The 27751-nt window shown below is 34.0% G+C and overlaps 1 protein-coding gene across 1 annotated transcript in view; it reads left to right on the plus strand.

Moving 5' to 3' along the window:
- The window catches only part of NCAM2 (neural cell adhesion molecule 2), a 261349-nt gene that overhangs the window by 203219 nt on the left and 30379 nt on the right, over nt 1–27751 (plus strand). The window contains exons 13-15 of the mRNA XM_085308474.1: nt 13091–13210; nt 15072–15193; nt 22926–23106. Coding sequence (XP_085164600.1) covers nt 13091–13210; nt 15072–15193; nt 22926–23106 — 423 coding nt within the window. The remainder of the gene's footprint in view (nt 1–13090; nt 13211–15071; nt 15194–22925; nt 23107–27751) is intronic.

The following is a 27751-nucleotide window of genomic DNA, read 5'->3' on the forward strand; positions in this document are numbered from 1 at the left end:
TGGGACTGATGCTCCCTTAATGACGCATTCCATTAATGTAAAAGGAAGTTGTGTACATGCAAATGTTAATGAGATAATTAAAACTTGAAGTTGTCTATTTGTATGTTGTATTTTTTACTTTAATATTGGCTATATCAGTGAGAAAGCGAACATGTATGTGGGTAAAACTTATTATAATCCTTCTAGTCAAAACAATTCTGTACATTTCATATGACATTGTCCAATTTTCTATCTTTTTATAATATACATTACTTTCCAAGAATATAATCAGTGACATTCTGTTTTTCTATGTGGCTGTTCAGGTTCTGTGTAAAACTACTAAACTTCATTTTCTGTCCTCTAGTTAGACTGTTTGATAGAAACAGACATTCTTTCCAAAACCTTCAAACATTTGTTTATAGTGTATGATTTCCACTGATAGTTCAAAAACACCTTTATACATGAAGACATTTTTTCTTATGCTGAAATACAGCAATTACAGCATCTTGCTATGGTCACSGAGAAGACATCTAATATATAGATTAGTTATCATTTTTGTGTACTACATCTTGTAGATGATGGGTTTTGTGCTGCTTGATTCATTTGTACTAAAGCATGGGAGGACTTTTCAAGTAYGCTCCTGGAAGATAGGGATATACTTCAATAATTTTAATAATGAGTTTAATGGTTAAATAAAGTATATCAGAATAATTTTTAGCTCAAACAGAAAGAATTGCAAGTATTTTGCTCAGCTAAATCAACAATCAAAATTATTTTAATAGCTAATGATCCAAAATCRTCATGATAAAATTCATAAATGTCTAGTGAAAACTGCTAAAGCAGATTTTAACGTCATCATTAACCTCTTGTAATGGGAAAATATGTTTTCAGTAWTTATCTGTGATATTGAATTCCTTGGAATAACCATTAGATATGGCTCCCTTGAGAGAAATTATGATCATATGAGATTCTAAAATGACACTTCCTGGTTTTGAGGAGTGKTTCTGCATTTCTGGAATATCATGTACATACTCCAGAAATTTAGAAATACCTGAAGTCATAAGAGATTTTTGTAGATTTTAAATGACACCATAAGTAAGTCATACAAAAAACATTTCTAGGTTGGGAATTAAGCTTTAAAATTGGCTCTCCATTTGGTTGACTGTCAGGCAGTCAGCTTAAGACCAATGCAAAACTGAATGAAAAAAACACAAAACAAGCCCCAAAAAATCCATTGTTGSTTTTATACTCAACTTGCACCATAGCAAATGGCACACAAGATGGAGACTCAAACTCTTTTATTTTCAAAACKTCATATTGATAGTAGGTCATTCCCACTGTCTGTATGCTTATGATACTGTTACTGAGCCTAGACTCATGGGATTCTCTTTTCAAAACAAACAAGATATTTAGCTTAATTCAGAAATCATTTTCTAAACTTAAGGCAGCTTTGATAGTTATCAGAATGTGGGACTTGCATGTATATATGTTTTAAGAAGCTATAAAGGTGCAATAATACACATAACATGAATAATGTCCTTATTTTTAATAAATCTAAGCTCTTAGGTTAACCTGGTATTATATAATTTCCACAATTTGATACAATTGAAAGAGGTGAAAGAATAAATGCAGTTTACAAAAAAATATATAAATTACTAAATAAGTGGTAGGAAAAAAAATCAACCTTTTATCTAAATAAATTAATGTGTATATGCATGGGGGAGGGTCATGCATGTATGCAAGCTACTGTCCCTCTAATTCTGTCTCTATACTATCCTTGGCCTGCACTCATCTTAATCTTTGATGTTAAAGTCTCCTGTGGCAGGGAAAGATTGGATTATAAATAAATATCTTTAAATCACCTAGATGGATTAGAGAGATGGGAAAGTGAGGAGAAGTGTAAAGGGAGAGCTAAGTTTAAATATTTCAAGAAGTTTTTATACAGACCTAAATCATTAGGAGAATGAAAATTACTTTTTACTTTCAAAGGTGAATGAAATGTCATGAGAAATGAGCAGAAACCCAGACAATCTATTTCACAGCTTGAGTTTATAACCAAAAGCAATGGAATGTTATGTGGATATAACCACTGGCAATTTCTGAGGTTATTCTTGCTCTTCAGCAGCTTGTAATTTTGTGTGTGCAATTAGAATTAGTCAAAAAGTCAAAGCACATGGCAAAATATGTGATTTACGATGAACCTTCTTTTTAAAAAGACACAGATTTGAAAACTTCTAAGAAAAAATGCAAGCTAATTTGATCACAAGAAGTGTGTCATAAATATATTGAACTAAACGGTTAAGCATAGAATCAGATATTCCAGATAATTTTCTCCTGGTAATGCCTTTGTTGTGACTTCTAGCATGTTTTTTCTGCTTTTCTGACGACACTTAGTCACTGTTCAGACATTTTCAGGCTTTTTATGGTGGTACCGTCTTAGGTAAATTTGTAGTGAATATGCTGATCAGATATAAAGGTCTTGCTGATCTGGCTCCTAAGTATAGATCTTGTTAAGAAGAGTTGTGCAATGTAAGATTGGATAGGAATAACTGATAAATGAGAAGCATGATGCAGCTGCAAATTTTGCCTTTCAAATCAGTATTGTGTTCATCTGCATCTATTTTACATTTCCAATCTGCCTATAAAAAGGTAAAGTACACATGTGGAATACTTAAGCATATACAAGCTCCAGCAATATTTTATAATACAAGAGAATAAGATATTTCAGGAGGCTGTAATATTCTTTAAGTATTTTCAAGGTCATTCAAAGGCAGGGTAATTAAGAATGTAGTTTTTGATCTGCTACACAAAACATTAAGCAATAGATAGTGTAGCCCTGTCTGTATTGCAGTCCACAGTATCACTAAATGCATCTGCTTTTTGTCACTTATCTACTCTTTTCTTTCGCCATTGGCAAGAAATAAAATGTAGTGTGCTATGTGCTGGAGTGAGATGGTGATGAGAAAAAAAAAAGYTAAGAATGAAAATTACCTTTGTGATTACAACAAGTAAGAGAACTTTTTGTTATTGAAATTATCTTTCATCTCAGTCTTGAGATCAGTGTTTGCTTTCTCACAATGGTGAATATCCTTCTAGAAGACATATYTGAGATCACATTTGAATCTTTTTACTTATTTCTGTGCAGATGGTCTTTTTGAGCTTAGTGGTCACCAGGGACTGACTTAGTCTTACCTCAAAAGATAATGGTTAACTTTGTGCCAGCTCTTGCCTGTGGGGACAGAGCAGGCAGAATCTCTTTTTCTTAYACTTGGCATGTATAAGTTGAAAATTGCACTGGTTGGAGGTATGAATGAAAGAGAGAACTCTGGAGTCAAAACCTGTTTCCTAGGTAGCTGCTAGACTACAGCAACATACATTTGTTGTTAGATGGTTAGTATTAATGAGAGCTTCCAATTTAAAAAGTTGGACAGCAATAAAAGTCTATCCAGGAGAAGTGCATAGGAGATGGCTTTTGTTGGCACTCAAACTGAGTAGGTGGTTTGGGATGTAAAATTGAGCAAGTAAAACAAGTAATTTAAAAAAGAACAAGTCGTGCATGGTTTCTAATATTGAATTCAGCTGTGTGTTTCAGTACATAATTCTCTATAAATATGTAAGCAAAAAATAAATGTGAAAAGGGCATTTTATATATGTTCTGCTTATTACTATTAGTATGCAGAATTATAATACAATTGAAAGTTTTTAGAACTTTAAATAGTAGTTTCAAGGAGATGCAAAGCTTGCTAACATATATTAACTTGTCTATAAAAATTCTCCATTTCTCTGAGCRCTGTGTTGAAAATTTGCGTTCTTTTGTGCTCTTCAGATATTTCTTTGTCTTAGGATGAAGAATTCCTGAGTTCTTGACATTTGTCATGGAACTTTGTAAGAATAAGGAATATTTTTAGTAATGAGTAAAATGAGCTTGAGAGAATTTTCTTAGGTGTTTCTGGGCCTTTTGCTTAAGAAAGGGAATCTCTTATTTCTCTTAACAAGGTGGGAGTTTTGTAACATCATAAGAAAACTAGTGAATTGCATGAAATGGCTCCAATTTGTTGCACAGTCTCAAAGGAATGAAAAGATTATTGCAGCCCAGCACACCTTCGTTGACAGCAGAAGAAGGTGCGGATGTTAAAGGTCAACTGCTGTCATTATTTTCTTAGAAGAGAAGCAGAAGGGKTTTTTTKTRTWTKTKTTTTTTTTTTTTCATTTCCTCCTGATAAACAGAGAAGAAATGCAGACCAGCAGTGAGTTACTCATTTAGGATCAGCCGTTAGTGTCCAGACTCTGCTCCATTAAAAGCAGCCTCTGGGAGCAGACCCACTCTTACCTGTTCCCAGTGGGGGTTGTGTGATCCTGTGGAAGGAAGGTGCCTGCTCAGCCTTTTGAGGAAGAATGCAAGCTCACTCGGCTAAGTCAGTCAGATGGAAAGCCGCTCTGACTAAAGCTGTGCAGTCAGGTTGGCCCAATTCTGTCCTCAGAATGACAAGCCCCAGTGTGTTGGCGGCTATGGGGTAGCAGAAGTGTGGGTTCAGCCTTCATCTGAATGGGTGGCAGGAGTGGCTCTCAAACCAAAGACTGTCAGTGTTTTGCAAGAAAGTACACTAGGTGTCCTGTACCTGCCTGGCATTTCTCAAACAGTAATATGGTCCTGAAAACTGTGTTGGTGTGCTACACCATTAGCCAGTGCATGCACATTCAATCTAACACATTCCAGATGCATTGCATCTGTAAAAACACTTTCAGATCAATTTTACGGTGCTTGCATTGTAAAAGCAGTGACTGACGGGGCCTTAACTCAGGTTCAGAAATCTCTCATACTTGCACTGAAATATTGTGAATGTACCTGTGGCAGGCTAATTTGTTTAGCTAGATTATAGCGTGCCAGGTATAGACATGTCAGCAGTCTTTCTGTATCTCAGTTTGAATCTGTAAAATAGAATTTTGGCAGTTCCYTGTTGCAAAAGAATTTGTGAAGACAGAGGCTCTAAAGACTGTGAAATGTTCTGGCATTGTATTTATGGGAAATAGATAAAAACCTCACTTTCCAAAGGAAGATTATAAAGTGACTGAGGGTTGAACACTTGTGAGGGAAACTATTTTAGCTCCTTGTTCAGAAGATGCAACTTTTGTCTGCTGTGAAATCTAAAGTCTATCTCACCCTTTACTCAAGATCTCTCAGTAACAAAGAACTCTCAGAGTTCTGAATATAAGATGCCTTTTCAACTCCAGTTTTGAATTGCAAACTTGAAATGGATATTAGTTCACATCAGGATCTCCATTGTAGGAATAACAGAAAATTGAGCAGGAAAAAATGAAATAAGAATAATTCCTCCTACCCTACAAGAGAAAGAGATTTTTGATCCTGGTCCAGGTAGACTGGGATAGGACCAGTTTGATTTGTGTAACTGAAGAATGAAAGAAAGTGGTGTAACTGCAGCAGGCATAGAAGAAAGGAAGGTATACTCTCGTAGCTACAATATACGTTTATGTGCCTGTGTGTATATATAAATGTACGTGTGTGTGTGTGTGTGTGTGTGTGTACATATATATGTGTGTGTGTGTGTGTGTGTGTGTGTGTGTGTGTGTGTGTGTGTGTGTGTATCTATGTGCATGTGTGTATCCCCTCTTTTAATCAGCCGGGTGGATTCCAGACCGTGATACAGAACAGGCAATATATACTGGCATTTAAAAGCTTTGCTATGATCTAACAAGCAGCATGTTCTGTTTAGTCTCCTAGTAGATGAATCCTTATTCTCCTCAGAATACTATCTTTTATTTTCTGGGTCATCTCCCAGCAAGCATTGTTCTTAGCCTTGATGGGTGTTCATAAAGAGAAAAATGGAGTACTCAATGAAACAGTGTCACAGATCTTAATAAGGGCCTTAATTGCCCTTCTGCAATAAGATTAACACAGTTATTCCTTTACTACATAATGCAAAGTAGTATATTCACTCAATAAAGTGCTACTTATATATAAAGGACTTAATTTTACGGTCTTTTTGTGTTTATATTGCCAACAGAAGTTCATGGAACAGAGCTGTATCACTGGCCCAGAAATTTTTCTTACAGGATTTTCAAGTAAATGTCCATAGAAAATAAATTTGATTTATGAAAAGATTTAACCTCATCAGATTTTGTACTTAGCAGTAAGTCTATGAATTTTGTGCAATCTATTCTATTAAAATTACAACAATGACAGTCACATAAATATTTAATAGTGAACCCTTATGCTGGTATACTGAGAACATTAGTCATATGCTTGAAAGCATTTTGAACAATGCCTTCTTTTTGCAAGATAGAAAGAATATYTGCTAGCAGTCCAAATCTCCATTGATTTTACTGTTCTGTACTGTTTTATTGTCTCAAAAAGTTTTAAGTGTAGGTCTTTACAGATGGGTGGCTGCTTCTTCCATCAGATGACTTTAGCATCCTTGTATTAAGAAGTGCACAATAGTGTTACAAAAGAGGACAGAACTGGGTTGCAAGAACCAAGGTATTATTCCTCTTTATTTTGTAGAATTGTAGGGTTGTTGGCTAGAAGGAACATCTGAAGGTTACCTGGTCCAGCCTCTGGCTTGAAGCAGGATCAGTGCCAGTCCTAGACCAGGTCAAGCATGGCTCTAAACTCAGTCTTGAAAACCTCCAAGGATGGAGATTTCACACCCTTTTGGGGTAACCTAGTACTGCCTTATTCTCCCACTACATATAATTTTTGTCCCTTAGGCACTCTTAGTAGCTCTCTGCTGGACCCTGTCCAGTTAATCAGTGTTCCTGGACAAAAAGGTTTGGACTTATGAGCATTGCCTAGAGATTAATAGCGTCTTTGACCTTATTACTCCAAATGTAGCCCAGTATGTGATTTGCTGTGTTGGCAACAATCAACAATATAGCCTGCTCTGGATGCATTGACCTGCTGGATGCATCTAATCTGACCTAAGCCTTTCAGCTGGACCTGAAGGAGACCCTGATCCCTTCTTTCCCCCCAAACCCTACGTCTTTGATATAATCAGGGTTTCCATTGGCCATCTCCTTGGTGCCTGCCTGGATGAGCACCAACAGATAGGGCAGGACGGATGGACTCTGCAATGTCTCTGCTTGTGCACYTTCTCTTCCTTCAGTTGAATTACAGAAGTGGGATTTGGGCCTGTGTGTTCTGGACTAAGAAAAGTACATTCAGCAGTCTCAGTGAAATTCATTTCCACCATTTCAATAGACTTAACAGTTCTGAATTTTAGGATAACAAAGTATCARTGGTCAAGGAAAAATAAATTTCAACAATTCATAGTACACAGTCCTATGCACAAAATATTCTAAAAGAGTATTTCTTGAAAGATCAGTTCCACAAAATAATTTGTTTAATAAAAAAGAATGAAGGGCTAATGAATACTTGGAAGAGACTTAGTATTTCTAAGGTTACATTATTCATGGAGCATTTGCTTTTGAAATGCATTTAAATTGCATATTTAAAAGCTCAATAMGTATTTCTATTTAGCCTGCAGAATTGTGTAAATAATTTATTGTTTGCCTTTGTTTTGCTTTACAAGGTATTTTTACAGGGAATATCAACTGTTTCAAACACTCTGTCTTCTAAACTTTATGGTGGTGCCTAATAAGTTTTAAATTGTTTATTCTTTCTTTCCCTCTTCTTTCCCCCCTTCACCTTCCATTTCCTTCACTCTTTCCTCTTTTTCTCTTCTTCTCCTTTTCTCTTCCTCTCCCCTTCCTTTTCCTTCTCTTCCCTTTAAGACAAATCAGTACCATTTATGAAAATTAACTGCATTTTTTAAAGTTTTTGGCATTAGACTCTGGTCATTATAAAGGTAGTATAGGATATTTTAAAACTAAAACCAAAAGAAATTAAAAGGAATTATTAAAAAAAAAGAGATATTATCTCAATACACAGTAAACTTCGAGCATCTATGTATTTTAATATGTGTTATTCCAACTGATGGAAAGAAATAYATCTTGTTAGTGTAATAAAAATCATCTGTTGCCTTTGTCCTCTGCTGCTGCTACTGCAAAAAAGTAATTAAAACAATTCTTACTAAAAATTAATCCTATAATATACTATAGTATAGTATTAATTATAGTGTAAACTATCATATAGYATATATGCTATAGTATGTGTGTGTATAGGTACATAGTGTATATGTACTATTTCTACAATATATACACTACATACACACTATATACTATATGTACTAGGTACTATAAATCTTTGATATATATACTTTGATATATATACTATATTTCTTTGATTCATAGGAAATTACTAAGCTCTGAGCCTGTCTTCATATATATTAATGGAAGTTATTCCAGTGATTTCAATGGAGTTGAATTCAATTTGGAATTGGATTTCAATTTGTTAGGATTGGCTACTGCTTTTTTTTTTCCCCCCATCCTAATACACCACTTGAAATATTTTCGTTATTAAAGTTCATTTCATTGTGCTAGTTGAATTCTGACATTTATAGCCAGATGCTTGAGTCAGTGTTTATGAAATTAATGGACAGATGGAATTGAGGCAGCACGACTGTTTCTGCATATGAATGTTGCCTCTTTGTCGCAAAATCCTTGTTTATTTGTTTTTTCCTGTATTTTTACCCCATGGCACTTTCTAACTTTATTTTATCATCACTTCTGTGAGATAATTCTGTGAGGCACAGATAGAAAAAGAGTTTTTACACTCTTTCTCCTATTGTAGAAGCACATAAATTAGACAAAAGCATGATGGCCAACCCATGCAGACTTTGGGAGAAGTTTCTCAAATTGTGTGACAGTTACAAATTCTGAGGCATTTGTAGAGTAACCCAGTGTTGCACTACTGGAGGTTTCTCACAGCTCTCCTGCCATGTTCTTGTTTTCCATCCTTAAAAGACTTTGAGTCATCAACACAAGGAGAAATATGTTTAAGCTTCATAAACTTACTTTTCACTTTTTCTTCTGAAAGAAATTCAGATATTTCCAGGGGACTTTTTTCTTAAGAGTAGTCAATAGTGTGTAAAARGTGCAACAAAATGCTGCTAAATCCAAACATTCCACTTGCAAGCCTGCTCTGCATTCAGTCTGTGTAGATAATAAGGATTCAGACTAGAGGGAAAAGAATAGCAAAAAAATCTTCCTAAAATCTACAATGCTTCTTAGACAGAAAATTTGCATTACTGCCAATGTCTGAAATACATATGAGGGAAGATGCTGTTTCAGCAATGATAGATCTCAGCTACTCTGCTTCAAGACAGATTGGTATCCTATCTTAGTAAGATCTGACATCCTCAACAAACTGAAGTCTGGAACTAGAACATTGTTCTGTGCAGCAAGGTAGCTCTCCAGTGAGAACGTTGCATTGATGTAAGTGATATTTTTGTTAATTAACCTCACATAAGATCTACTTTGTGATTAAGGCAGTGTATCCATACTGTTAATTTCCTAACCTTCTTTGTTTTGGTGATGGTTTGTGTAATACATCACAGTCCTTAATGATTTCTGAGCTAGATTTTCTTTGGGAATAGAACAATTTAATATTCCAGACAATTCCCCTCTCATTCTACTATAACCAGATAATATAAGCAACCTAGCCTTTGACTAGAAAATCAGGGGATGATTTTTGTTTTGTTTTATAGTTACTTGGATTTATGGTACATGTTATTTCATAGCAAATCTTGTGTCAGACATTGCTGTTTCCTGTAGTACTTGATAGCAGTTAAAATTCTGTAATAATAAATTACACTTTTCTAGCTGAAGTGTTTGCACTCCATATTTGAAGTAGTAATATAGCTATCATTTTCAGACCTTTTCTGTACTATGTTAACCCTTTAACGTGTTAGATCTGCTTGCATATTAGAAGAATATAATCAAAAATAAGGACTTTAACATTTAGCTTACAATATAAATAGGTTGAACTGAATTTCAACGTTCAGTGAGTTCTAATTCTCTGTGGTTGTATTTTTTATTTGTTTTTATTATGGAGTTCAAAAAAGGAATACTGTTCCTTAGCTACTCTTTCAAAAAGARTATTAATTATTTTGTTTTAAACTGCAGAGCTACCAAGACAATCTGTTTCTTCCTCTTTGGAATAATTCTTCCAAGTCGACTCCTCAACATAAGCAGTTGTTAAGTGCATTATCACAATAAAATCAGTTAGTCTGCAAAGTTGACTACTTCAGATAAAGCACACAGGTGCTATGATTAGGAAGCCAATGTGAAAACATAGGTAGATAAGGCAGGTAGAAAAAGACTGAATATGATTAAGCAGCCTCAATTCTTTTGGACATGGTATTACTGCCAATGGAATAATTCACACAGTGGTATRAAGTAAATCAATTTATTCACATTCTTATATAGAAAGTGAAATTCCTATATTTCTTTCAGAAAATGATTTAAAATTTTGCAGTTTATTACTTCMGTGATCATTGAAAACTGTGATCAAAATACCTGCGGTGACCAGGACTGTGACCTATGGACTCCTCTGTAAAAAGACTTCAATTTGTATATGGAAAAATGAATAAGTTGTTTTTTATGCTCAGATAAAAGATACAATCCTTAAAAAAAGGCTGACTATTAAACTAGTTTATTAAGAATTTGTTTCTATTCCATGCATACCATTTCAAAAATACAAAACACACTTAGCAGGGAGTAACGGCTCTCACTGCTGTTAGATTATTTTAAGCCCTGCACATTTATTATATACTATGGGATAATTCCTTTTATCTTGCACAATTATTCCATGTTGTCTTTTATGGCTGGACTGTCTAAAGTATTCTGATAATCAACATGCATTTTTTGTTTTAATTTCTTTGTTTTTCCTGGAGAATATGGCTAATAAATTATTTCCTGTGTAAAGATATCCACATCATACCATCACTGATACCAAGCGATGCCAGTTGTTGAGTCTGTCATGCCATCAGATTTTACTTGGGTTAATTCCATAAATGTATTTGTGAGAATTATTGTAGCTGTGCAGGGGATTCTAAAGTAGACACTGATTCTTTAAATACTTCATATGTAAGTTATTTTATTCATTTAAATAGGCCCCGGGAGTCACTCAAGTGTTTATAGAACTGGATCCTTAGGTTTTATGTAGTTAACACATTTGYATTTTATTAAGTATAGACTCATAGCCATGCTTTGATGTTGTTTAAATTTTAAAAACGTTTACAGTAACACTAATTTTTAGTATGCCCTAAGGTTTATTTTCAATGAAATTATTCAGCCACGGAAAGTAATCGTAGCTGAAAGGCAAATCTAATGCTGATACTGCTTTGTTTATGTTTTTAAATTTCATCTTACCATAGCTAAATGTTATATATCATAGTCTTTCTCTTCTCCAAATTTGATTCTTATTCTCATGTTGGCACTTTATTTTTTCATGACATGATTCTTTGCTTTTTTTAGTTTTATCATTTTCACAAGATACAAAAACATCAAACTACAAAGTGCTGGAAGATACACAATTCTACTATTTTCTTTGTAAGAAAATGGTTATCATGTTTCAGTGGCAAATTCATGCAAAGTGCTCATAATAAAGCATGAAATGGGGAAGTTACGGTCTTTCCAAAATTCATTAAATCCATTTAGCTCTACTGGTAATGGGACAGAAGTCTGCTGCAAAAACTAAAATAAAAATGAAATAGAAATTAGAGTAAATCTGGAGTCAAAAGAATAGCAAAGAGTAATGACAGAAATAATTATACTTTCATTAAATACAGAACTTGAAAAACAAGCCTAAAGCAACTAGTAGAATAGTCTGCTATAAAAAAAAAAAAAAAAAAAAAAAAAAAAAGGCTCTGTAGAGTCTGGCAAAGAGACAATTGGCTCTTTCTCAAGACATTGCAATTCTATGTCCTCTTGTAAGTTCATACAGCCCCTGTTTTTCTAGACAAGACAAATAGTGACATGCTTCAACTAAAGTTCATCCAGTGTGTGCCCATTCCCCAGTACGAACCCGACATCTGGAGAGCTCACCACAGAGCTGGCAAACAGCAAGCAGACAATTGCTTTGGAGACAAGAAGATAAAGCTTTCTTGTAAAGAAAGGTTAATGGTAAAAGGACTCGTTATGGATCTAAGTTTGCAGGTGCATATACAGCACTGGTGTTAGTGATACACAGTTGTAGTGTAATCTCCAAAATAACATTCCTATAGATGATCATGGAATCCAGTGTCCATTTTCTGGATTTCATTTCTAGATTTGTTGCTGTATATTGTCAGCATAACTGTGTTCTTGGAACCGATTTTCTTTCGGGCAACTTCTTCCCCCCGTTTTCTGCTTTTAATTTCATCTCCAGCAAGAGTTCTAGAGATGTGCTCGGATGCACGCACTCCTGCCGAGAGTCAGCATGGTACTTACTGATGCACATGCTGGGAAATCTTCTGGATACTGGGAGAAGGGATTGTGTTGTCTCTCAAGTTACAAATAAAGTCCTAAGTTCAAGCCTATTTGCTTCCTGAATCACTTTTTGCATTATAACTTAATGATGTGCTTCTTAAATATATGCAAACATGCTTAATTCAATTTCAGATCCTTAGTAGCCAACCCAGAAATCTTTTTTTGATCATCATAAGAACCTGTTGTTTTAGATCTTGAGTTAGATATAGTTGAACGTTCAGAGCATAACATCAATAATCCACGAATAATGTGCATGTAGCTGCATCGAGGAACGTAGACCAAGGATGGCTGTTACTGCTTTCCACAAGGGAGAAATGGCAAGTCATAAATTGTGTGAAAATGATTTGAATGTATGTAAGATGCCAGAGAGCCCGTTGCCAGCTAGCAATAAGGAAACTTGCATCATTTTTTTCCAAATTTGGRTGTCCTGTGCTGGTAATCTGAACATAAAATATAAATCCCCATCAAATTCCTTAATTATTGCCTAGGGTTTCTCTAACAGCAACAAAAAAATTCTTCAAAACACAACAGTTTTATGCAATTTAAAAAATGCGCTATTAGGAGTGAACAAGACAGCTAAAAGCTTGGAACTTATGGAGTTGAAATTAAACTATTTAAAAATTGGACACCTGCTTGCAGGTGAAACAAAAATTGCCTTGCTTTTTTTTTTTTTAATTTATTGCTTAGTCAATTTTGTTTCCATATTTTTCTTTCCTTCCCTTAGCAATGGTTGTTCTGAGCAATTTGGAGCCAAATACAACATATGAAATCAAAGTAGCTGCTGTAAATGGAAAAGGCCAAGGAGAATATAGCAAAATCGAGATCTTTCAGACCTTACCAGTCCGTGAGTAATATCATACTATTAAATAAAAATGCAAATACTTATGAATGTAATCTTCAATCAGCTAATAATTTAAATTATGGTTCACTATGGATAATATTATTTATATTCAAGGAAGAGCTTGTGCCTCTCAGTGTATAATATCAGTCTTCTCTAGATAGTAAATTTCTCAAAAATCATTTTCCCCCCTTTCTCCCACCCCTAAAGTCAAATGGATGAATTTTGGTTGGAGAAATTCTCCTACTATCTGTATTTTGTAAGACTTAGCCATATCTCGATGTTAAGAGCAGAAAACAAGAAAGCTATTATATTAAGGACTTTTTTTCAGTTATACCCAAGGTGTTACAGACATCTATGAAAAGGGAATTGACACTTTCAGTAGCTATTTCTTAAGTAAATTATGCTGCCAAGAGCTTCGTAATTATCAAGCCTCAGATGGAAATTATAAGCTATAGAAAAATAATGAGAATAAATCATTTAAACTAGAGTTACATGAAAATGGCAAATGGTACAAAATCACTTACATGTTAGTGGTAATCCTTATAGGCAAGAAATTCAGATCTAAATGTTACAGGCTAATGAAAAGTATTTTCCCCAATATAAGCAATAATAAATCATGCACAAAGGGAGAAGACAAATAAAGGAACTGCTAGATGACTCTGTCCAGTCTTCAAATAGATATACCAAAATATGTCAGCCTTTATTAGTAGACCAGTCTCTCATAATCTGCTGCAACTGAATAGTTTTCAGAGTAGGACATTCTTCAATATAAATAATACTGTAATCTGTATCTAATGGAATGAACAATAAAAGTCACTTAGCTACAAAGAACATAAACTATTTTCCCCATGTTACTATATTCTAGTCTTATTGACAGATTTCTTCTGTCCAAAACCTGTAACTTGATGGCTTTCAATTTTGTTTGTGTAAATTTTATGAATGTTCTAAATATATTGAATGACTAGATATATTACCTGATAGAAAGTTAARCAAATTTTATGTTGATATTTATTTATTTATTTATTTTTRACAAGAGGCAAACAGTTATTACAATTATACAACTATTTCTACAGAAACAGAATCTCTCTGAGTGAATGGAAATTCGCAGATCTTTTGAATAAATGACACTTCCATATGATAACATATGATCATTTAGGATCTGATATAAAACTTTATAATAGTCATTGCATACATAAATGATAATTAATCAGGCAAATACCATTAACAGAGTGATGTAACCTGTCTATTCCTCAGTATGTATGTTTGAGATCATTTTTATCTTTTCATTGATGAGAACATTTTCTTTGCTTTGGTAGTCTTATTCTTTACATTTATTCTTAATAAAGACTATTTTTGTTATTTTTTACTCTAGAAGTATCTATTTTTGCCTTAGCACAATTATTGAAGACTTAATTCTTACCGAAATATCTGTATTACAATTTAGATCTCACACAGAGGCCTGAATTCAGATTTAAATGTTCCAGGCTCATGCTTAATGTTAAGGATATATACAAACACTTTGGTGTGCATTAAGAGCATTGCTCTTAAACTTCGTTGTGAGTAGTGGCTTATCAACATTGTTGAACTGATGGCTAAATAATTTCTGAAGTTACATTTGAAAGCATCAAAAGTCAAATCAAAGAACCCAAAACTTCTTCTATATTTTACATTTTTTTGTTTCCTTATGTGAGATTATTAATCTAGTTTAGAACACACTTAAGCAAAACATCTAACACACTTGTTATTTTAAAAGATTTGATTTTAAAGATTTGGATTAATAGTCTTATGGACAGACTTCCAACCGTAATTTAAGATTTATCTCATTGCTGCATTATTTTTATCTAACTTTTTCTTCCTTGCTTAGGGGAACCAAGCCCCCCATCAATTCATGGACAACCAGGGAGTGGCAAGAGTTTTAAACTTAGCATAACTAAACAAGATGATGGAGGTGCCCCCATTTTGGAATATATTGTGAAATACAGAAGTGTAAGTATTTCAGTTAATCAGTATAGGTGGAATTTGCTTAGTAATGTCTACTTTTAATGTAGAGAAGATTGTTGATACAATTTGAAATGTAATAAAATGGTTTGAATAGTAAAAAAGTAGGAAAAAACTTCCAAAATATAGTATGATATGTTTTCCCCTGTGACTAGGCTGCTAAGGYCAGATTGTCAAAAACTAACAAAAAAGCAAAAAAACCCTCCTCGTCCTCGTAAATGTGTAATGGAAAGGTCGTACTAAGAAAAAAACTTACTGTATTCTCCATTTTGTTACATGATGTTAGATGGCAAATGAAAAACATTGTGCTCAGTGCAGTAAAGTAGCAGATATGAGCATTATATAAGTAAAGACTATTCGGAAAGCAATTTAATGATCTCTTACAACTGTATCTATCTATAGAGTAGTCGTAGAGACTGTATTCCAATGCTCTGTTTTAAATTAGATTAATTGTTTGGTCATAATCTGTACTTTCTATCTTTTTGGATTCCAAGACTKAGTTGAAAAAAGTCAAAAGCCAAACAATTTATAAATTGCTAGGACTTGCTTCTGTTTCAGTGTATATTTCAGTTCTTTAACAGCTATGCATTTTGTTGGTCTTCTGACAACTGGAAATCGAGCAAGTGTAGAAAGGTCTCTTGCAATGCGTAAGTTTTTTATTTTCTGTGAAACATAAATTGCTATCTGAGAGTTTCTATTTATTAAAGTAGCTCAAACATCTTTCTTCACATTCTATGAAAAACTCACAAATGACTGGGTTGAATACAGTTGGCAAAAGCAATTAGTTGATTACAAAAGTATGCATTTTCTATTAACTTCTTTTAGGAGGTTCATACCACTTGCCACTGACCCCTGATCTGACTAGATCCAGTAATGAGACATTTTACTAGAGCATAATAGCAGCTTTACACATCTGTTTGAAGAGTCTGAASGTGGCTAAGCATGTAGCAGTACATATTTAGATACATTAAACAGAAAGCGGTGAGGACCGTATTTCATGGAAATTAACAAGCTTTGAGAAATTAAATACTGAACCTGTTTAAAACCCACTTTTTTATTTTGTAATAGTTTTTGTTACATTTCTTGATGTTTCCTGTAATGGAGCTTTTTGATGATAGCTCAGGGATTATCTAGGTTCTAAACTTGGCATGTAAAGTGATTTTCCTAACATAAGTATAACCAAAGAAGACTGGTCACTCAAAATCAATGGAGGAAAAGGTGGTGGAGCTTTTTGGAGAAGCCTAAGGGAGTAAGCAGCAGTTATTCTGGTATCACTGATCCCTAAATCTTAATTGACCTTTTTAAATGGCTTTCAGTCCAGTGAGTAGAGAGTATTTCAGAAGAGAAGAARAGCAATTTTCAAGAAGAAATACGGTGTTAAAATATGCAAAAAATAATAAGATACAATACAATTTTGTGGCATTGATCTTCCTAATTGGATTAAGTATTCTAAATATTATAAGTATTTATTCATGGGAAGATAAGAAAAAAATGGTTAAAATTTAGTGTCAAGCTATGAATTTAATTATATTCATGCAGTATAAGGAATTTAATCTGTTCCTGTGTGTTTAAGTAAATTAAATAATTTTGGATCTATCCTGAATTGGAAACTTAATTTTGATATAGTGTTTTGACTAAGATACAATATTATAACAGAAGATTACTTTTCATGTTTATTGTTGAAAGATGAATGTACAGTTTAATCACTAACTTGAAACTTAAAAAGTTACAGGAAAAAAAAGTTTTTACTTGGGCCTGATATCCATCTCTCCCTTAACTTCCAATTGARAAAGCAATTTGACTAAATTAAAGGCCTCTATCCAACAAAAAAGCACAATAATAATTTTGTGATGTTTTAATCAGAATGAATGGATGCTATTTAAAGTTCTTAATTATCTGCTGACTACTWCTCTTCTATCTTCCCCATTGGTCCTATTTAATTAGCTTTCCTATAACCAGCTTTCCTTGCCAGCCTCATTACTAGTACCTGGACAAATGTATTTACTTGCATGTTTAAAGAACATATTAGATAACAAGCTCTGTTACAGTGGCTTTTTTTCATGCTTCATAACAGCTCATGTCTTATTAAAGCATTAAGGCATAAATATGAAGTTCCTTCATATTTAAGTTTTATACATATCTTGTTAAACCTGAGAGTGCAACAGCTTTTTAAGATAGAGCAATATTATCTGGTCCGGKGTAATTTGCAAATTTTCTTTTTCCGGGAATTATATATGTTATTTCCACCAAATTTTGCTTTCCTAGCATTAGTTCATTTTTGTTATAGGCAGGACTTACTAGCTATAATTCGATAATTAAGAAGCATCACATTTTATTCTGTATTCTGGAAAAGTAGGTATTATGCAATTTCTATGAGTAGCAGCCTCATAAGGACTTAGGTTGTTGCACAGATAACGATGACATAGGCTTACATGCATAAAGCTTCACTGAAGGGTCTATACCTGATGGCATATTTTGACTGCAAAGTTATCTTAAGAAGAAAAAAGGAGACTAACAGAGAATGTGAAGGGAAAACTCCTCCCCAGCAGCCAAGTGGGGAAAGAAGTGATGGAGATGCCCCAAAAAGCATCTTGTCCAGTGCAGGAAGTAGTCCCCTGAGCACTTTTCTTGCAGTAACTTGCAGTATAGTTTTCATGGAGATGCACTCAAACTCCCAGTTGGTCCTGCTTATGATGCCGTTAGTGCTCACTGGGGCACACATGACCAGCRCTGGTGTTGCACCATGGCTGGTTCTTACGCTGTTTGCATGTATATGTCTGGGGAAATGTATACTGGATGTGTGGTGTGAATGGCTGTTCTCYGCTTTGTTATCCACTGGGCTCCATAGTCATAAGCTAAAAGCTTTGTGGAGAAGCTGAAGAGATTGTAGCATGACATTGTAGACTGAAAGCTGCAAAGCGAAGGGTGAGGGGATAAAGAAGGCCAGGAGGACCAGAGCAGTCGGGACACCAGGGGAAAAACAGTGACACAGGATGACCCAGGGCAGTTGGGTTACAGTGTACAAATCTGCCAGGGAAAGGCAGGATATAAAACAGCAAATGGCCTTCCATTAGTATTGCAGAGTAATATTCCTTTAGTATTACAAAGGTTAAGGAACCAGAGGCATCCTGCAAACGACATATAATCACCGTATAGGAGTAGATACATGTGACTCTCAAATAGTCCTGAGCAAAATATGTGCTTGTTAGTCCAGTGCATTTTGACCAAGGCAGTGATTCTGTAACTGCATATGCTGTAATAGTCAATTTGTGCTTGGTGCATATGCTCACAGTTGTCTGCTAATTCATATCAGTGTATTATTTTGAAGAGATTAGTTGCAAACCTTTAATTATGATTATAGTACCATATTCTGAGTTACCTCACAATGCTTAAAGAATAAGTATTGGAATAGACTTCATAGTGATTGGAAAAGGGAATTCTATTTCTGTACATTCAGGTCACAGAATGCCAGTAGGAAGCTAGAAAAAAAAGTTTTACTTTTTCCTGCCRTGCCAAATTTCAGTAAAAATATAGAAACTAAATGAAATAATAATAATATCCATCTTTTGTGGATATGAATTTTTAGGTAGGGGCAATAAAAATCACTTAAAATTATTATTTACAGTATTAAGTTTCTTTTTACTTCTGTTGTTGCATCCATAATGATATCTGGAGGAAATAATTAGCTTTTGCAGGCCTAAAAGTTATTCTCTAGGTTGACTTATAACAGCATTACTCTTAATGCTCTGAAATTTGGCACTGACAAGAGTTGATTCGTAGATTGTGTGCTTCACTCTTGYTTAACTGCATCGGTGAAGATGTGTGCTTGTTTTGTTGCTTTATATGTGCTGGAATAAATATGTAAATATGAATAATTTAAAAACACAGAATTTCTCATTTAGTCTTTCTCTGAGAAATCTACAGATATTGCATCTAAGTTCCACTTTAGCTGCCATGTTCTTGAACCTATGTTGCATTTTAACACRATGTGTAAGCCATTTTGTGCTATCCGTTCAGCATTAATTTTCTATTACCTCCTCCAAGATATCACTAAGACCTATAAAGCATTCTCTTAATGTAATTAATTACTGCCCTGTGAAGTCACACTACTTCAAACTCTATTATCGTCTTCCTTAAGGGTTTCTTTTTTGTGTGCGTGTCAAGTTTCAAGATAGTGATACTTCCCTGCCATTTTTCTCCTACCACAGTGGCCACTATAGTAACAGATCTGTTTGGTCTGAATTTTTAGTGCAATGATTTAGGGAGGATGGAGAAGGGAAGGGAAGGCTGAAGGGGGTTAATTACTGTTCGTCACTTGTTACAGCGTAAGCTACTTTAACTTCTAGTAAGTCCTACCTGAGGATTCATGAGTTCCCAGAGAATGTGATCTTAGGCAAATGACCATTACAGAGACAGTTGTTATATTCTACACTAGTAAATAGATGCCTGAACATCTGGGTTTTTTTTCAAGATATTTAGTTGCTTTGGTTACTAACAGCTATCTTACAAGCGTGGCTTTTAGACCTGAGATAAATTTGACTGATGCTTATATTTAAAGACAAAATACAAGTAATTGAGAAATAATACATCTATTTTTTAAGATACTTCAATCCGTGGCGTTGTCAGATTTGTTTCAACTAAGGGCTTATACTGGGGAGAGGAGAGGGTAAATCTTGAGGTTTATGAGTAGGAARAGGGCAGTAATGAGTTGTCAGTCATTGATTAAGCTCACAGCATCAGTCACCTTCTGTGAAGTAGTATTATGCATTATAGAAAATAAAACAAAGTGAAAGTGAAGGAACAGTTTTGTCCCTGAGGTCGCAGACCTAATTACAGTGTCTGAAAATGTGCATTTGTTTGTGCATATTAATGATAAAACTACTAATAGCAAATGCTGATTCAAGATTATAACGCCTCAGATTAGACTGATTCATAATTTAAAACTTCATCTTTCATTTGTTGTAAAACACTGTGCATATATAAAACTTTCTTTAAATTTTAAGCGTTATTAATACTAGAACAGACTAATAAGGTATGAGTCTTCCTTTGTAGTTCTGTTTTCTATTTCTCAAGCTACCAATTAAGGGTCTTAGCATAAACAGAGATATTTGTAGAAAGAATTAAATGACAAACTTGTGTTCTCACACTCTCCTTCAATTTCCACTCTAATAGTAAAATAAATCTGAATGTGTTACTTGAAAACACTTGAAAATGCATAAGAAATAACAGCTATAATGAGGCTGCAGTCTTTTTTTTTTCCTTTAAGATGCCAAAGATAGGCCAAATTCTGGAAAACCTGATTGATTTATCTTTAGGAAAAGGCAGCTTGCTCTCCACATATGTTCTTTATTCTTCCTGCTCCTAACTTGTGCTTGTCAGTCTGCATAAAACAATGTGTTGCCTTTGAGTTCAGAACTTGGGTTTTGTCTGTTTCATTTATCTTGATCCACCCATCAAAGTGAAGATGTCTTCACTTTGAACTAGAAATTGGACATCACTTCTCTGGCAAGGCACGCAGGTACACTGTTACCTTTCAGCCCTTTTGTGATCATTTCTGACTTCACCTGACCAAGTTGTGGAACTGAATTTTACCTCTGCTGAAGAGCAGCTTCATACAGAATAATTTTTCTCCCAAATCTTAAGTTCATTATATTCATCACRTATAATTCTATGCTTTGTTTTGAAAATATAGTCACGTATCTGTTCACAATACTGTTTCTTCCACCTGCGGAAATCATGTTAGTCTGAACCTTTATTTTTCAGTTCAGGTTTTTTTTGTCCTTCCTCTGTAGTTATGAACCTCTTCAGAATTCCTCAGTATATTCATGTCTATACATGCACACACCAAAATCATAAGCAATTCACCTTCTGATTTCTCAGGTCGRTATTCTTTGGAATCTAGATGTATCTTTTTTCCAAACTCTCCCAAACCTCTCCAATTCAAACAGTTGCTAAAATTCCATACAACGTAACATTGCTTTCCTAACATTACTAAAGAGTATTTACATATGTATATTGCAATCAATAGTAATTTTTTTAACAGTGTTGTATGAAATACATTTTGAAAAAATGCATAGTGTAGTGAAAATATAAGTAGATTCATTCAGTAAAATTGCAATGGAAGTTATCTATGAAGAGTAATACTATGCCACTTTATTTAGGAAGTATCCTTTTCAGAAAATACTAATTTCACTGTGTGATGAGTAAACTAGTTTTATTCTAATTTATTTGGGTTTTTTTTGTAATTTGTCATATTACTGCCATTTGGATGCTCTCAGCTGGTCTACTGCTGCAAGAAGTAGCCACTTTCACCTCACTACAGCTGTTCCTGAAAAGATATTTTACTGTATTCTATTAAYGTCTGTATTCATTCCCAGGCCCATCACATCAGTACCCATGACTCCAGAAGGAGCAGAAAGCRTTTAACTAAAGGCAAAATCTGTGTGGAAGAATCATCACACAGTGTTGATGAGAAATGTTATTGCAGAAGTGCACGTAAGGGAACTTAGTTTATCACACTATTTTCTGAAGACTGGAGATGAAAAGAGCATACAGAAGGAATGTGGTTGGGCCAAGGGCTCTCTAATTTAGATGCTAATTTCTTTGACACTTGTATCAGTAAAGAGCAAGATGTTTCAGCGAAGAGCCTGCATATAAGTTGCTGAAAAGCATAGTGGTCTGTAACAAAAGGCATCTTCCCCTGTATGTGAAGGATTTATTTCAGAAAGATTATGTCCTTTTAACTGGGTCTGGTGTTGTATGTGTTGTATGGGGGATGGCCAGATTTGGCCTTCAGCCATACTGTTTAGTACTGTACTGTACCTCAGAGCATGGTAAGAACTGGACTGCATATATTGTTGCTGACAGCTATTGATATTCCTTTGAACAAGATGAATTTTGTATTTGCCAATATGTGTTGTTTTATACATATAGGTACATGTATGTAAATAAGTATGCTGTAATTCTCATTTTATAAAAAATAATTAAAATGTTATACATTAAAATATTAAAAGGAAAAATTGTAAAGGTAAGTACTCCAAATTCAAGAAATGACATATGTAAGATTGCAGCTGAAGTCCGCATTTGATCCCTTTGTATAGGCAATTTATAATTATCTAAATTATGAGAACTCTTTCTAGAACAGCATCTTACTGATTTACATATATTCTCTCACTAGTTTAAACATAAGTCTACTTAATTTTTTAATGATTTCTATAATATTGCATACAGTCTTGTTTACAATATGTTGTACCACATATTGGTACAGTTTGTGTATGTTTTCAGCATATAATTTGTATGTGATATAAACACATTGCATTTATGAACTACTCACCTTAGCTTTGATGGGAAGTTTCTTTTAGAGAATATTAATTAGAATAAATTGAAATCTTTTAAAATGTATTTATAGTGGAATATGCAAATAATTACCTTGCTGTTCCTCGAGATGAACATCAGTACTTGAGCTAAGTACAAATTCAGGTTAAAAAGTTAAAAATGATCTCTCTACTATAAAATCCGTAAATCCAAATTGTGGAAACCTGTATAGAACTAGACAAAATTACACAAAGCTCAAGTACTCAAAAGTCCAGTACTTGATGATTTGAATGGTTATAACCTTCAGAAATCAAACTCTGTATTTTTTATGCATATCATATCACATAGTTTAGATAAACAATACAAAAGTTTTTGAGAATTTAAACTAATATTTACATCTTTACAGAAAGATAAGGAAGACCAGTGGCTAGAGAAGAAAGTGCAGGGCAGCAGAGACCACATCATCCTAGAGCATCTTCAGTGGACCATGGGTTATGAAGTACAAATTACAGCTGCCAATAGATTGGGTTATTCTGAACCAACATTGTATGAATTCAGTATGCCACCAAAGCCCAACATTATTACAGGTAAGTTAATTTTAGAATGTTTTCTCTTCCAAAATTGTTTACTACTCATTGTACATTAATGTGTGTGATTAAACAGTCTCTTAACTTATGTGTAAGGTAACTGAAGTCTTTTTTTAATAAAACTTGAGACTCCATTTTGTATTATCAGAAAAAAATAGATTAAAAATCCTGAAATGTGACCTATTTCCTACCTTGCTCTTACTAATGAAGTAACTTGTAAGTGCAGAAAAAGAAAAGACCTCAACCAGGTGACGGCAATTAATAAAGATTTAATATTTAATAGATTTGCTGTACTTTTTAGGTTCTCTTGCACTGAATATTGTTACTAACATTGTTAACATACAGCCCTCTAACAGTCCAATTTACCAGTTTTGAAATACACAGAAATGAAGTTGTTCACATTTTAAGTGTGTTAATAAGAAGGGTTGGAAATTTTTTTAAAGGAAAATGGCTTAGTAATGAGGAGTGTTTCAGTAACCTACTTATAAAGTTTTAGTGCCTCCCTAAGTAAAATATAAATATAATATAAATATTTTGATGCAACAATGCAAGGCTGTTTCATTCCAGAAAGCAGGTAGATTGTTGTGGCAGTTTCTTACATGATGCAGTTAATTGTAATTTATATAAAATAAAAGTTATGAGAAAGAGATTTCAAATTTTTTATATAGTGTGAAGTGATATATTTAACAGTAAATTCCAAATTAGATCATTGTCATTATTACCGTTTTAAAGTCAGATGCAAAGTCTTCTAACATAAAGTTTTCCATATGCTATATATTACACTATTATAGTATTAGAATTAAATTAGAATCTTGCCAAAAAAATGATGTCCAAAATATTAAAATGTATATCATATCGGAATAACTACATTTCATTCTGAATCTGAGCATCTGACTCACACTGATCCTTGTATTGTGGCAGTGGATCATAGACTGTTTGAAATAGCTGACTGATTTTTCATCTGTTCATCATAACTTATCTTAAAATATCTTTTCAGGAAAGTTATCTCAGGATCTCTGTTATAGTTTTTAGTATTCTATAGCAATTTTTTGAGATTACTTGTATTTATAGAGAGGAAAAGGCATTTGTAATTCATTACTAGGTTCAAATCCAGTCATAATGAAATATTTGGTTAAGACACTCAAACTGCTGTAGGGAGCGTTGCTTCACAGGGAAACATGTACTTGATTTTGAACAGTTAGTGCCTTGTGATTGCCATCATTCGGAATTAATATTTCACTACATTACCAAGAAAGAAAAGGGAACAGAGATATGGAGAAACCTACTGTCCCTATGAAAGAAAAATATTTACTGAGTAGAAAAGTAAATAAAACCTTATTTAGGTAGAGACTATATGAAAGGGATAAACTATTTTTAAATTTTGTACATTTGAAACTGTTAGTGTGTGGTTTTGCCCTTTACACAAATCTTATTTGCTTTACAATGCAAGCTAACTTAATCCTATTATAATTATTTTGAGTAGTCCATATTATTACCAGAGCTGCTGTAACTAACAGAAACATGGTCTTTAGCTGTTCAGATAGAAAGCAGGTTAGTTAAACTAGCTTCAGAATATAGATGGAACATTTTTATTTGAACAAACTACACTTAAAATCAGTGGGACAGTAACATTCATATTCATGAGTCACTATGGTTACCCTGTTTTGAAATGACATATAATTACTATTGCAATATAGTAATAACATATACTAAATTATTGCAATAGTCTACACCTACACTTTTAAAACTTGATATATGTATAAAATGCTTACCTTTAAACACATTAACACTTTCTGATATCAGCGAGCCAACTCAGATGCTCTGTTTATTTTCTTTGAAGCTTGAGTGTTAGCAGCTAGGTCCAAAGACAGACATAGGTGACAGTAAGCATAGTTGGATAGACTTCAGGATGAATTGGCATCACCTATCCTATGCTCACTTAGCTGTTTGTGATGACTGAAACTCTTTTTCTAATCATTCCTAAGTGATTATTTCAAAAATTTCTAAGATGGCTGAAGCTTTTCATCGCTACACGCACAGGGTGGTGCCACTTTGGCTGAGCTGAGGGTTTCTGTCTTCTTAATGCCATTCAAGGTATCTGTAGATACTGTGGACCCAATCTCATGGCTATTACTCTTTCCAAGAGAGTATTGAGATCACATAACTATAATGATAGGGGGCTATTCCTAACATGCTATTATGACAAAAATGTATATAAGCTAATATAATTAATCAGGGAGCTGGAAAGAGACAGAGGCAAGCATGCTGTCTTTGTAGTCCTTTGATGGGGGCTTGCTGGAGAGATGGGAGTTACCAAAAGAAATGAGACTTTCATTCTGATTCCTGCACAAGAAGTCCAGTTATGCTTTCGAGGGCCTGGATATATTGCATAAGTAGGAATCCTAGAAGGCAACACTTCCTGTGAGTGCACAACTGCTGTGGGCACTGAACCCACATCTTCTAATTGTTAGGGAAGTGCTAGTGAGTACCTGCCTGCCAGTCAAATTTTGACCATGGGATTATCCTGCAGTCTTAGGTCTAGCAAGAAGACTTAGGCTGCAGATTGCTGTGTTGCATCAGTGAGGTGTGTAAATGAGTCAGATACTCCTTGAATTTTTACATATTTATTTGTCCCCAGCGGCCTCCAAATAGAAGTAGGGTTTTTTTAAATTTCTTTTCCCAGGCCTCTAACACTGTCTCCTTTCACCGACTCACTCAAACAGGTGAGTTAAGTTTTTCCAAAAAAAGTTTTCCCGGTTATTTTTTGCAATTGGCAATTACATCTTTGTATTTCACTACTCAGGTGTATGAACATGTATTTAAGTTTAAGAATCCTACTTTGAAGAAAGAGAGGCATACTTTTAAATATAGTATTTAATACTTTACACCATCTCACCAAAATGTTTGTCTACAGTACTTTCAGTCATGTGCATCTCTAACATCAATGTGCTTTCCTGTGGGTGAAGTCTTTATCAGATTTTAAATATTGATTTGTGATAGTTTAGCAAATTTCATTCCAGGTTCTCTTTAGTGTTTTGCTTCTTCTAGTCTTGTGAGGAAAAAAAGGATATCTCAAAGGAGCTGATTTGGCTCAGCTCTTCATAAGTTTTAGAGTGGCATAGACGGACCTCCGCAGCCATAACAAACCCTCTGTGATTAAGTGTCATTGGGAACAGCAGAAGTCCATCAGCTCCAGGAGCTGACACCACAGGCCATCAGTGTCCATTTTTTTTTCCTCTAAGTAGTGCAGAGATAGAGATACTCACTTTTTGTACTGTACAGCTGGCACAGAAACGTCCAAATCATAGCTGTCAGTCTGAGTCATTACTATTGCAACCTAAAAACACGTCTACAGTTTCAGATTAAGCAAATCTTAAAAAAGATAAAAAGGAAGATATTAAAAGAGAATACTTTGAACAAGTTTCATATGTATTTCCAAAAATTAGTGGCAGAAAAATTATATAAATGCAATCTTCCAAAGACTGTTATCCCATCAGTGCCATTTCTCTGAAAGGGCAATAGATATATTAAAACGTGTGCTTTGTTTTTTAAAATCTTTTCTTCTTCATTATAAATTAATGTCCAAATATAAGTATTAGAAAAATGACAAAAGAGTTAGGAGATAGTAAGAATAATAAATTAACCTATTTTCTTATTTTACTCCTTTTTTTTTTTTTTTTTTTTTTTTTTTTTTTTTTTTTTTTTTTTTTTTTTTTTTTTTTTTTTTTTTTTTTTTTTTTTTTTTTTNGTACTGCATGCACTCTTAATGTTTTTTTATTAACATCACTGGATAAGTCTGAATCTGTAGTGCATTTCTTATGAACCCCATGAATTTTGCTTGCTACAATGTTGAGCATCTCATTTACTTTCTTTTTTCCAATGAATGTCACTGATGCTTAAAGTCATATACAGATAGGCAGAGATGGACAATCTTATATATGGTATCTTCTCTTATCATCACCTTATGCTCTGCAGTAGCAAAGATGACTCTGTTCATGCCAAACATACTTTTTATCGGTGGTTTTTACTAAAAATGACAGATTTAGGATTTCCAGAGGTTTGTGTCAAAAGGAATGAAAAGGAAAAATAATTATATCAATGCTACAGTATCTATGTATATATATATGTATTTGAGTTTGTGTGGGTATTTATGTGTGTGTGCATGTGTGTATGTATGAATAAATAAACGAAGAAACAAAATTAGGAAAGTGACATTGCTATGAACACTGACACCATGCCTTTCATCTATATCCAAGATACTACTGGCATGTTTTTCTAGCCTCAAAAAAAGAAAACGTATTTAGGTTATCAATTTGGGGATAAAATGGGTATAAAGCTCTTTCTAATGGATCCAAAGCCATTAAAACATGAAAAGTCAAGTGATTCACCTAAGTTACCTTGCTAAGAAGGACAAAGTTTAAAACTCTGGTGTGCTGGGAAGCTGATTCAGGCAGTTCAGAGGTGTATTTACCTGTACCTGCTTCTTATGATATGAGTAGTCAAATATAACAAAAAGAGCTTTTGAAGCCTAGAGCCGTATTAGAATGCAAACTAGGATAATGAACTTTTTAATCCAGGGAAAACTGAGACTGACTAAGTACAGAAAAACAGAAATAAAACTCTCCCTCACAACCATTGTGTTCTC

Source organism: Rhea americana, unplaced genomic scaffold (genome assembly GCF_003343005.1).
Source record: "Rhea americana isolate MKP2758 unplaced genomic scaffold, rheAme1 scaffold_277, whole genome shotgun sequence".
Classification (NCBI taxonomy): Eukaryota; Metazoa; Chordata; class Aves; order Rheiformes; family Rheidae; genus Rhea; species Rhea americana.